This window comes from Archocentrus centrarchus, chromosome 10 (genome assembly GCF_007364275.1).
Source record: "Archocentrus centrarchus isolate MPI-CPG fArcCen1 chromosome 10, fArcCen1, whole genome shotgun sequence".
NCBI classification, from domain to species: Eukaryota; Metazoa; Chordata; class Actinopteri; order Cichliformes; family Cichlidae; genus Archocentrus; species Archocentrus centrarchus.
The window spans coordinates 18320240-18333467 of NC_044355.1; the positions used below are offsets into that span (position 1 = coordinate 18320240).

General features: G+C 39.4%; 1 protein-coding gene across 1 annotated transcript; it reads left to right on the forward strand.

The window, feature by feature from the left end:
* The first annotated feature begins 661 nt into the window (after positions 1-661).
* On the forward strand, positions 662-7482 carry kiaa1191 (KIAA1191 ortholog). Its single transcript, XM_030739415.1, has 7 exons — positions 662-892; positions 999-1183; positions 1332-1443; positions 1646-1773; positions 4996-5147; positions 5297-5469; positions 6566-7482. Exons 1-7 carry the CDS (start codon positions 775-777, stop codon positions 6769-6771), a joined length of 1074 nt encoding a protein of 357 aa, XP_030595275.1. The 5' UTR covers positions 662-774; the 3' UTR covers positions 6772-7482.
* Positions 7483-13228: the final 5746 nt, after the last annotated feature.

Here is a 13228-nt window from a genome sequence, read left to right on the forward strand (position 1 = left end):
TGTTTGAACATGGATATTTCTCGGGGAAATACAGCGAAGAATGTTTAGCCACAGTTATTTTAACTCATTTGAATTTTTATAGGGTATTCCCGTACCTCCACACCCCAATGATGTGACAAGGAATTTTTTTTTTTTTTTTTGCAAGTCACTGTATCTGGCTTCCTTCCCTCGGTGCAGACGTGAACAACGCAATGTCAGCTGTCTGCAAAGTAGACCAGACTACTAAATACCACCGACCCGGTTCTGCAAAATCTGAATTCTGCAGCAATATGCATGAAGAAGATCCCACATTCCTCGTTCATTTAAGAATGTTTTCTTATGGACAGTGAGCTCAGATCACGGCAATTGGGAGCAATAGGTCCATCATAACACATGACGACTGAGACCTGCCGTGATTTCATTTTATGGAATAGAGAACTAACTGTGGATCTGTTTCCAAACAGAACCTAAAAAATGTCATTTCCTTCTTTAATCCAGAGTTTGGCTGTGTTGCTCTGCTCTCAGCAGAGGTTAAGAATTAATGGCACTGCTGTAACCAGACTCCGTAGTCCTATTTAGGGCTGGTCAGGACACCATGCAATGTGCTCAGTAATTGATGTCTGTTATGTTTGTTTTTTCACTTAACCATAATTAGGTTGTTAAACATATGCTTACAGTCCATTTTTAAGTCTAATTTTTTTCCCCCAGGGCTGTGATGAAAGAACTGACACCAATGAGTTGTGTTTTGCAATACTTTCTATTAACTTAATAACCCTCCATGTGTGATGTCATGTGATGAAGTGGTCAGATTTGAGCACAGCGTCAACCTTAGTGTCAGGTGCTGTCAGCTCCCCTAGTCTCCTGCGATCAGCTGCTCGGAACAAAATGGCCTCAGGACAGGGGGACATTCCAGGTAAACAAGAACTGAGACATGACTGATGATCTTTTTCTGATAACAGAACTTGTTTCCTTTGTTTATCAAATCCACACCATAACATGTCCTTTTCACTTCTATTCAGCACTTGAGTCTGGCATGCCGTCCTGCCTTGTGGGCGCCCTATCATCTCCCATTGGAATAACACGACGCAATATCAGCTATGATGAGAGCATAGATGCCCCCATGCATTCCCCACCTTCCGACTTGACTGTCAACATCCTGTGGAAAGACCCCGTCATCCCACAGCACAGGTTCAGGAAAACTGAGGTGCTTCCCTGTTTGTCCTTGTTTTGAGCTGCTTACAGAACAAAATGATCGCTGTATTAGTTGTGTGAAACTACTTCTTGAAGCTTAGGTGCATGCACTTTTGATTTGCTTGTAAGTTCATCCTAACAGTAAGAACTTGTGTGACTAGGAAGGTGAGAGCGGTGGGAAGTTACTGAATGTTGAGGGGGCAGCGTCAGCCAAGTCCCCCGTGCCTGTGGTGAAAGCCAAAGCCACCACTTTAATGAGCACGCTTATGATCAGTAAGTCCACAAAATCAACTTCATTAAACAACTTTATTTAAAAATCTGGACCAACATTACAAGGGCATTTTGTCCACCACATCAATTACAACTTGGCTCCCACTTAAACAATTTTAAGAGTTTTACTGGAGCTATACTGGAGTGCAGCCCATTAAAAAAAAAGAAAAATTGACTGCCTGCAATTTTGCTATATTCCCTCAAGAGGAAACCCATGAGAGCCTCCAGAAGTTTGAGCACCACACTGGACTGACAGAGGCTGGGTATTATCCCCACAAGGGCCTTTCTGCTGAGGAGACCCGCTTTCACAGACGAGGCGACGGCACATTGCCGGTGAGTGTGAACAGGGATGTACCAAAGAGTGGTTGAAAGTTTAGTCACCGATCACAATAATGATGACCTGAAAAAAACCACACAAGGTGTCACAGTTTTGTCAGAGTATAGCTCAAAAAAATGTGAAAACTTGTTTTATTGTAAAGGTTCATGAATCTGACCCTTATCTGATCAATTTGATGGACTGGGTCAGATATACAGACACCTGAGCTATAAAGTTTTTTTTTTGTTTTTTTTTTAATAGAAACAGAAACAGAGATTGTTTAGATGCAATTTTATTCCTTGATTTCTTTTCTTTGTGTTGGCTTCAATTTTAAAACAAATTTATTGTTCTATAAGTATTAATTTATGATCCTAAAACTGGACACCTATTTGTACTTGTTAAGTTAATATCAAATTTGCACATAGACTAAGCCTAGGTTTGAATTTGTTTTTATATTTATTCTTTATTTTCTCTCAGACCTTTAAACTCCAAGGTTGCAGCTGAAAGAATAAAACCTAAAATTGTCTTTTAAATTTTATTTTAATGAAATCCTTGATAATAATCCAATGTGTTTTAATGATAGAGTTCTGATAAGTCTGTTAACATACACAGTAGGCATTTTTGCCAGCTTTCTTTCCTGCCTTCAAATAGGCTAAATTTATTAATATAGTAGCTCTTTTCCAGTCCTACTAACCAAAATGCTTACAGCACACTTTTAATACTATATTACTCTACAGTACTTTTCCAATCACATACACTCATACTATTACGTGTTTAACCTCTTCATATTTTCACATTAGTATAGTTTCATCTGCCTTTGTAAAATAAGCCACTCTGTTGCTGATGCACTTATCCATAATTGTGATTGGTTAGATGCTGCCAACGCCACACTTTTCATGTGAACGCACAGGAGAAACCCTGGGTTAACTTAGCGAGTTGATAAAAAGCTTTGCATGACTGCTTATACTGATCACTGTCATTACGGTGAGTGAACCCAGATTATGGAGAACATTTCATTTTTAATAAATAAATAAAAATAAAAATAAATAAAATTAGCTCAAAACAACAGAATCAAGGATGACGTCTTTTCATGAAAATGTAACATGCAAGTGTATGAATTAGGGGTTGGATTTTAGTTCTCATAAATGTATGGGCAAATAGTTTCTCCAAAGTCACACAGGAGGACAGTAAATATCACCCTCCCCTGACCTACAGGTCCACAAATTGACTGCTATCTACTGACCTATAACACAGAAGGACTAAACTCTTACAAAGAAAATGGATATCTGTTATAGCTGTACTGCTAATTGCAATAATAACATATTGTTGCTGCGCACTATTCTTAACATGAAACAACATCTTGGTAAACAAATTACGTAACGAGCTTTACGGTGGCCCCATAGGCTGTAGTTCTAGCAGTACTGTTGCCAAGCAACGCCCCCTCCTTTTTTCCCCCGTGAGACGGACCAATCACAGACCTCCTACCAAAAGCAGAAAAGGCCTACTGTGGTGCACAGACGGTATCGTCGGCGTTTTTGAGGAAAATAATCGTCAATTAAACTGCTAATTATGGAGAAAATGAAAGAAACTGTCGGACTGAGGCGTCAAAGAAAACTTATCATAAAAAGGTTTGTCGAGAAGTTGCTGCTTTTGTTGACGACATTTGTACAATAAGGTCGAAAGTGTTGCAGGCCATTAGCGAAGCTAGCATTCAAACACTCTTGTTTACTCGGTGCATTAAACCGCATTTATTGACATATGTCAGCTGCTGTAAATCTCATGACAGAAAGCGGGAGGCGGTGGTTTGCTTAGTGTGCAGTTTAGTGGGTTAGTAGGTAAAACGGTTAACCATTAGCACTGGCTAACCGCAACTAGCATGCATTTAAAGGCCGCGTTGCTGAACGCGAGTGGACGCTTCAGATAAAGAAACTAACCGGAAATCGTGACTGCAAGGGTTTGAGGGCTGTTTCACACTTGTCAAGAAAGCGTGGTGTCCATATATAACTTATATAATCACTCTTTGTCCCCCTGACTATTATGAGGCCTAATGCTAACGTTAAGAAATGAGGCACAGGCTGGAGCCAACGTTAATAATAAGACTCCTGAGATGTAGCTGCATTAAAACAGATTTCACGCAGCTCCACTTGAGTTGCAGGTGGTGATGGTGTTTGAAAATAGTTTTTAAGAATGTGCCTGTGATAAATGTGTTCCTTTTTGTTTTACGTACAAACGAAGAACAAATCGACCAGCAGGAGTTTTTGCTCTTTTTGTTTGTGTCTGTCTTTATTTCAGTTTTCTGAGAGTTTTGTAGAATCTGTTGCTCTGAGCTGCTGTTGTTGAGTCCTCTTGGTTGCTGTGGCTGAGGTGTAGCAGGGTTGGAGTTGTGACGAAATGGGTTATTGACCCAAATAATACACAAAGGATAAAAGGCCACAACGTGGCTGTGTGCACTTCACTTGCAAAATGGACACTACCCAGAGCACCAACCAGGAGTTCCTACACAGTAGAGATATGAGTTTGGAAGGATGTTTTAACTGTGATTGGGAATACGCCCATTCTGAATGGAAAGAGATCAATAATGAAATTAACTTAAGTCTCATGGCAAGTATGGTTGAATGTGTATTTAGTTTGGACAGGATCCAAAACTAATTCTTGTGTACTAAGTCCTAAAATTGAAGGGGACTGTTGATTAACAAATACATGAATATGGAGTTTGTGTGTGTGTGTTTTAAATGGGTGTTGCAGGGGCAGTAACCAGCTTTCTGAACAAATTTAAATTATGTAATGAAAGCTTATATTGGTGCAGGACATCTCTGTGGTTCTTCATCAAATCACCGCGGTTTTGTAATTGTTTAATCCGAGCACATTCAGACACTGTTTCTAACCTTTTATCTGGGTTCCCACCTGCATAACGTGGTCACTCGTAATAGGCTCTGAGGATCTGTGACGCACTATTTTTGATCTGCAGGCCAAGCAAAACACTGTTGACCTTTTACATTGTGTATTCGGGGATGTTTGCTCTTTTAAAATCAATTTTTTTTTCTCTCTGACAGATCAACACAAGATGATCAAACTGCAAAGTTGTGCTTTATGTAACATGGTCTCAGGGAAATAAAGTGTCACTTTTGTGCCACCCAGCCCTGGCTGGGAATATTAAAACTGTTTTAATTTATGCTGACTGGAGCAGTGGGGAGCTTGTGGCTAATCTAACTGTACTTTATTTATTTTCCCCTGTGCAGAAGTTGAGAATGCCAAGTGAAAATTTTAAGGAGGACAGGCTTACAACATCAGCAGCATCCACCCCAAGTGGCACCCCTTCAGTCACCCCTGCTGTCACCCCCAGTGTCACCCCCTGCGTTAGTCCCTACACATCACCAGCTGTTCATCGAAGGTAGGCACTGTGCTGCTGTAAAGCCAACTCTCTAACCTCTTATACATAAACCTAATTTCCCAACGTGGCCTGTATTAGATGCCATATGGCTTACCTTCCTGTGGTTTGTCTGTATGCACATACGATGTTCTTGTTTGATGGGGATGCAGGAACTGGTTCCAGCTGAGTCCTGCACCTTTCCTTGCTACGCCAGACCCCCCCAGTCCTAGCTCAAGCACAGACATGGGTGGAAATGAGGGAGGAGGAGATAGGTGGAGTTTCTTCGGAATCCGATCTGTGGTACAGAAATCCCCCACTGATCCTGGCTCTGAAACCAGCACAGGTAAAATTTTGTCCCCTGTCCTGTTTCTGTATCTTGAATATTTTGCAACATTTTTATGCTGATATATGGCAAATGGGATACGTTCTCCAAAGCAAACTGCAGTGAACATATTCTGATTTTTAGTTGAGTTCTTTTTTTTTTTTTTTTTTTTTTAATGTATACATTCTCTGTCATCAGAGTTAAATTTATACATTTTACTTGTACTCATACTCTGAAAGGGGGTCGAGTTAATAAAATTGACTGACGCTCCCTTATGTGTCATGTGATCACTCTTGGCACGGTGGGCGGCGTCCATACGTATCCGCTCAATAACTCGAAAACCTACACTTACCAAACTTCATGGATAGAAAGAAAAGCAATGTTGGGATTGTATGGGGTCACAGAGGGCAAGGTCAAAGGTCATATGTTAACTTTGTTTTTTGGTTTTTTTGTTTTGTTTTTTTTTTCTCAAGTTGTGTGGGTTTTTGTTCTTTTGTTTTTTTTGTTTGTTTTTTTTTCCCTGTCCACTTCATATCTAGGAAATGGTTTGAATGATTTTGATGAAACCTTGCTTGATTATTCTCAATATCAAGACATTATGCAGAGATAAACTCCAGGAGGTCAAGGTCACATAATTATTAGTTCTTTGTTTTTCATGTGACAATGAACAGGGTTAATGCAATGTGACGAGCATATATTTTTTGCCGTTTGGAAAATGACCCACTAACTTTAAAAGCTATCAGTCACCTGTGTAATGACAGCAGAGCCATATTGAAACCATAACCTGCAGCAGAACTCACAGAAACCAAAACAGAAGGTTTGACCCTGTAATCATGTGTGATTATAGAGTTTTTTATTTTCATTTTCACATACAGACTAAAGTTAGGAAGAAGATTTTAAACTATAGTGGGGTGTAGTTTAGATGCTGAAACAGCACCTAGCTGGAATATTTCAGGGTCCTGATGCACAACTGAGCATTACTGTTTGAACAGATCTTAATTTTTTTTTTGTTTTTTGTTTTTTTGTTTTTTATGGTTACTAATTAAATTATACCACAGCTGCCCTCTGTAACGCTTAGGTAATTAATGACATAATCTGCCACACCTCTCTCCTGCAGGCTTGTCACTGCAGTCCTATTTTGGCCTGCAGAAATCATCAACCATGGATGGTGCCAACACCCAGGTCAGCCTCAAGGTGGATGACCCTGCAAAATTCATGCCACCCAAGATTGAAATCTCAGACCTTGAAGCTAAGCGGCCAACTTCACGACCACATAAACTGAAACCTCGGGACATGAATGTTTTGACACCATCAGGCTTCTGAAGGCAGACCAGCTGCGTAGCCACTTCTGATTCCACATTCTCAGTATTGTTTTTCATCCTCGGATTCCACATTTGCCTCACTTTCTTCCTCTGTTCACCTCCTTGCAAGTTCACTGAACCTGAGGCGAATGAGGACCCATAGTACCTACAGTATTAGCTCACTAGCACCAGACTGCACTGCTACTCCTCCCAGCTGACTCATTGGGATCAGTTGCTGTCTTCTATCTATGCCTCTCCAGTTTTTGTCCTATTGGTCCAAATTAACAAGCAAATGGATTAACTTAATTTGTAACTCTAACAATGCTACTGCTTCCTGTTCCTTTGTCACGTAATGGGTGTGTTGAATGCATTGCATTACTGTCCTCGTTCCATTGTCAGTGATGGCATGAGATTGAAGTTGAAATATCTTGCCAGCTGTATGCAAGTTATTTACTCTAAGATTGCCTGCTGTGCTAAAGTGGCAAGGTATTTCAATTTGTATGTCAGATGCCTACCTCCTTTTTGTTTTGTTTTTTTTTTTTTTTTGTCCTTTTAAATAAGCTTATAGATTTATAATTATGTAGTGCTTTTCTCCGTCAGCATGCAGAGCATATGCATATAATATGGTACATGACTGATATTGTGCCTAAATCTGCAGTGTGCTTTTGGCATCAAATTTCAGCTTTTGTTTTTTCATTATGTGAAAAAGCATCTGTGATAGTGTGCCTGCTGAGTTTTTTTTTTTTTTTTTTTTTTTTTTTTTTTAATAAATAAATCTTCTTTGTCTATGTTTAAATCACGATTCTGAATTGTAGGTAGTACAGTTTGAGTTTGTCACTTTTTTTTTTTTTTTTTTTTTTTTTAATATAAATATAGGACTGAAGTGGTCATTTTCAACTTTTCAAGTGAGTGTGTATGTGCGCGTGTGTGTGTGTGTGTGCCTGAAATTTCCTGTTTTGTTTGGGGAAATTGAATTCTGCTAAGTAAATGCACAAGGGAGATCTCCCACTTTCATCTGTAAATAAATGTCATTATAAAAAGTGAATCTTGTTTGTTTGTTTTTTGGGTTTTTTTTGGGGGGGGGGTTGTTTTTGCTTGTTTCATTTAAAAATGATTTATTCCCAGCATTATACTTTGTGATACATGATTTTTATTTTAATAATGGTTCTCTGTGCACCCACTGGATTGCTGATAGCAGGAAGTAATTCAGAGGCTTAAAACCAGGCAATGCAAAACATTCGTGCTTTTCACATTTGGGGCCATTTTAGAATTCCAGGACATCTTTTGTCTCATTTATGAATTTGAAAATAGTCCATGCACAAACTTTATTGTGAGTTTGTTTGCAATTTGAGGGTTTTTTTTGTTTTTTTTTTTTGTTTTTTTGGCAATGGAACCAGCAAAACAAAAGAGGAGTGATCTCTCATAAGATATGCGCATAATAATTAAGTAACAATCACATTCATGCCACAACCCTCTACTCAAATTTGTTTCCACTTTCCCTTTGGACCCCACCATTCTATCATAAAGACAGACATCATATTAATAAGTTCAGAATTTATATATTGGCATCACAAATATGTATTCTCGAGGGCTCGGAGCCATAGGGGCCTAAGTGATATTTCATCAACTTTACAGGAGTGCCAAAACAAAAAATCTGAATTACTTTGTATACTGATTTTAGTTTTTTTTTTTTAAGCATGTTTCTTTCTATGAATTTATGACACAATGCTTTATGAACAATAATCTTTTTTTTCACCAACTTCTTGTATACATTCAGAGTTAAGTTATTCATTTTTTTAATAACTCTATTTCTATTAATATTTTACTTCTGTAATTTTGACAGTAGATAGAGCATCTTTCATTTTTATATATATATATATATATATATATATATATATATATATATATATATATATAATTTTGACCAAGATGGTACACCCCTATGAGTCCAATTCTGTTCAAAGCTTCACAAACCAAAGCCACGGGGTGATTGTAGTCACTGCCTGTTTTACGTTTTCTGTCCACTTGATGGCGCAGTAGAGCAAATGAAGCGCCATGAAGCTTCGGCCCATAAGTTCACTAATTGGATGGAAAGCGTCAGTGCTTCATGAAGCTTTATCTCACCATCACTACTAAAAAAATGATTTTTTTTCTGTAAACTACATCTATCCTGAGTCAAAATGTAAACCTACTTGTGGAAAAGGTGGGTCCAAGAAATTGCTTCAAATATAAAACAGGCTTAAGCACCCCTAAACTTGCATTTTTCTCTTGTCCCAAATTTTTGATAACCAAATGGCATGGAATGTAAATCCACTTTTGTTTTGACTTTGTTAAAATGTTTCTCTTAGAATCAAATAAATTTACACTGCTCAAAAAATAGATAAATAAAGGAACACTTCGAAAACACCAGTCTAAGGTTCAACCTGGCGGTATTGGATGAACCAAAACATAATGTCCCAGAGGTGTTCTGTTGGATCTAGGTTAGGTGAGCTTGGCGGCCAGTCAATGGTATCAATTCCTTCATCCTCAAGGAACTGTCTGCATACTCTCACCACGTGGGGCTGGGATTTGTTGTGCACCTTGAGGAACCCAGGACCCACTGCAGCAGCGTAGGGTCTGACAGTGGCTCCAAGGATTTCATCCCAATACCTTATGACAGTGCTGGAGGTCATTTTGTAGTGCAGTGCTCAGCCTGTTCCTCCTTGCACAAAGGAGTAGATACCGGTCTTGCTGATGGGATAAGGACCTTCTTCAGTCCTGTCCAGTAACTGCTGTCTCCTGGAATCTCCTCCATGCTCTTGAGACTGGGCTGCAAGACACAACAAACCTTCTGGCAATGGCACATATTGGTGTGCCATCCTGGAGGAGTTGGACTGCCTGTGCAACCTCTGTAGGGTCCAGGTATCGCATCATGTTACCGGCGGTGACACTGACCCTGGCCAAATGCAAAAGTAGTGAAAAAACAGTCAGAAAAGATGAGGAGGGGAAAAATGTCAGTGGCCTCCACCTGTAAAACCATTCCTGTTTGGGGGTGTTGTCTCAATGTTGCCTCTGTAGTTAATGTCATTAACACCAAAGCAGCTGAAACTCATTAACAACCCCCTCTGCTACTTAACTGATCACATCAATATCCCAGATATTTCAAAAATTGCTTAAATGAATATGAGTTCAGTCATATCTGAAAGTGACTATGACTGACTTAAAAATCTACTTCAGGTTCTGGGAACAGGGTTGTGCCAAGCATAGCACACAACAATTAAAATATGTCATAAAGATTTGGCCACATCAGATATTGATGCTTTTTTAAAAAAAAGAAAAAAAAAGGTTTTTTGAAGCCTTAATTGACCTCCAATTCTGGAATAACTCATTCATCCATTGTGAACTATGTATTAACGTACAATAACCAATGACCTATTTATCATTTCCTTTGTTATTGCACCATTTTCCATTACAGTGATTCAAAGATTAAAAACTGCGTCTGACCCGTGGCGCAACAATTTGGCACAAGTGTTTTACTTGCAGCCTTTGGCCAGAAGATGGCACATTAAGTTCTACATGAGATCACAGGATTGTTGAATATTTCTTCCTCAGTTTCCATCCTTCCATCCATCCTCTTCCACTTATCCAATTCAGGGTCAAGGTGCTGCCATAGAGCAAGAGGCAGGGTACAGCCTGGACAGGTTCCTCCTCTGTTTGACTCTTGTATTTCACTGCGTCGTTACTCACACTATTTTATATCAAAGGTTAAGAACAGAATGAATTTGCCTTGAGTTCTAAAGTTATAACCTCCTGAGACCTTATCTCCTCTGTAGTGGTCACAAAAAGAGTTAAACTGAAAGATGCGTTTTGTTTTTCCCTCAGTTCTCTGGAGGTTAATTAGTTACATTATGTGAACATATTCCATAAAATAAAGAGTGTGAGAAATAATCAGGAAATTAATTTCACCACACAAGCATAAAGGCCTGAGGAGTAAGAGGGAGGTTATACTTGCCTCTGGCCAGCTACTCCGCTATCAGTTCACCTGCTGTGCACACAGTAATTTAGTCCTGTAGTCAAAGAGACTGATTTTATTGCAGTAATGATACTGTGGACAATTCCACACGATAGTTAAATATAGTTCCAAAGCTACTTTTACCACATCAAAGCAAACATCCATGCCATATTACACCAAGCAATCGGAGCAGTAGATAGTAGATAGTTTCCTCTCTGACAACTCAGCCATGAGCCGGAAGACTTTACCTCATTAAAGTTCTGAGTAGCTGTTGTTTAAAGTCCTGTATTTTGTGTGTGTGTGTGTGAGTGAAAGACAACTGAAAAATGTCCCGTATGTGCATGTTGAAGATTTATCTTAGGGTAGACTGATTTTTATTTTTTTTTTTTAAATAAGAAAAATACGCTAGAACTTAAATCACACATTTAAATAACTTGTTAACCTCTTAAAAGTAATACAATGTCTTACTTTGGGTTTGGTGCTGTGATTGAAGTGTTAGCAATGCTCACCTTGAGGTAATACAGACTTTAGCTGGAGCTTTTAAATGCAACACTCCTCAGCTTAATGAAAGGCTGGTAAGAGTTCACATTTGGTTTCCAGGTGGTGCTCGAGAGCAGTGTTGTAAATCAAATAAGAGAGACAAGTAGGGACAGAGAGCTGATAGACAAAAAATTAAAGGTGGTCATTAAATACAAAAAAATGAAAAAAAGTGGGGGATGTCATAGTGGACACAAGAACACAGGGTTAGGTACAAGAGCTATTCATTCTTAAGCCACATTTGTTTACAGTCATGCAATACAATACAAAAACAGCTGACACAACATGTCTGTAGCACTAAACCAAAAACACACAGCAATACAGCAAAGGCAAGACAAACTGTGGGTGGGGGAGTCTGGAAGGGGAAAAAAAAACAGAGAAGAGGGTGGAGTGCCCCAGCAGTCATGACATAACACCGATGGCTTTCTCCCTGGGTCCGACATGACGTAGCCGCGAAGCCCCCGACGCTGCTGCTTCCCTTCTGCTCTGATCACATAAAAAATCATTTTGTTTTACTCAGAGATGTGCAATGGCGAGCACCGCCCTGGCAAAGTACCCACGCAGCAAAACAAACACCAAGGTTACATCCACAACCATGACCCGACTCCTTCAGTTACTCATCTATTTTTGAAAAACTAATCTGGCAAAACTACACAACACCCTCAGGAACTAATTACTAAGATTCACCAGGCTGGCCTCAATGCCACCTTGATATGGACAGATAAATGGGACGCCAGCACCAGTTTACAAGAAACCATGTCACTTTTTTTCCCCATTTTTTTTGGGAGAGGGGTGATTTGCTAGTGCCAGTAATCCAAGTTTATGAATGCCGGGAAAACGCTGTTAAAGTTTAAATGTGTATAAAGGTCAGCTTGGAGAAAGATTATGTGACTGTTTATCAAATACATGTAGGAGTGGTAGATGCACTTTATGTCAGGTTGACTCTAGTAAGACTCTGGGAAATCCTCTTAATAGCTCTTGAGTTCTTGCTTTCAAACGGAGGGATTTTGCAATGAAACAGTGTTGGGCTGTTGATATGTGAGATATCTGACCTAGACAGAGGAATTAAGGTATGAAGTATGCGTTTCAGTGGTGTTTTCTAAAGCAGCTGCACTTAAAATGGTCCTCACTTAAAACTCTAAAGGAAAAATAAATCTTATGGTATTTCATTGAAAGTGATAAGATGATATCTAGAACTAGCTGACAAGGTTATTTTTTATTGCTGATGTTACATTTCATTTATAGCTTTCACTGTATATACAGCGCTTCTTATCCTTGTAACCACTGACAATGGTGATAAGTAATGTGTCGTTTTGTAGGGCTATTGTAGTTGTTCACAGAGCTAGTGACGAAATGTATCAAGGGTCTGTTTGACGTTTGTTGGGTGTTGTCTACATTTCACACTACACCAGACTCCAGAGCCACATCTGGGGCTGATTCACAGTGAGCTGGCCCAGAGGTGGATCCACCAAGCTGAGCCGAGTGGGCCAGAGACAGGGCTGGGGGGTGGGGGCACAGGGACTTTGAGCAGACCTGACGGTTGTCCTCAGGTATCCTGTGAAAATAAACACCAATCACATCCACTACTCTGGGATAGGGTTAACACTCGCACAGCTATTAACAAAGACATGGGTTGCACACAAATCAGAAAACAGCTCTCATGTTATGCAATAACAAATTTCTGTTTCTCGTCAAATTGTGAAGACATGACCTCTTACTGCGTCTCTATGTCCCCAAAGAGCCCCTGCAGGATACTAAATGCACAAGTGTCTGAGCGCACAAAGAATGGAGACTTCATAGGTGTAATTTATACATGTATTCAAAACTAAATGTTTAAAATTTGTTGTTACAAATAAAGCATCTTATCTGATCTTGAGAGTCTTTGTTCTTGGCTCGATGCTGATGCGAAACTATCAGGATCAAAAATTGCTTCCAGCAGTGAACTGAACTG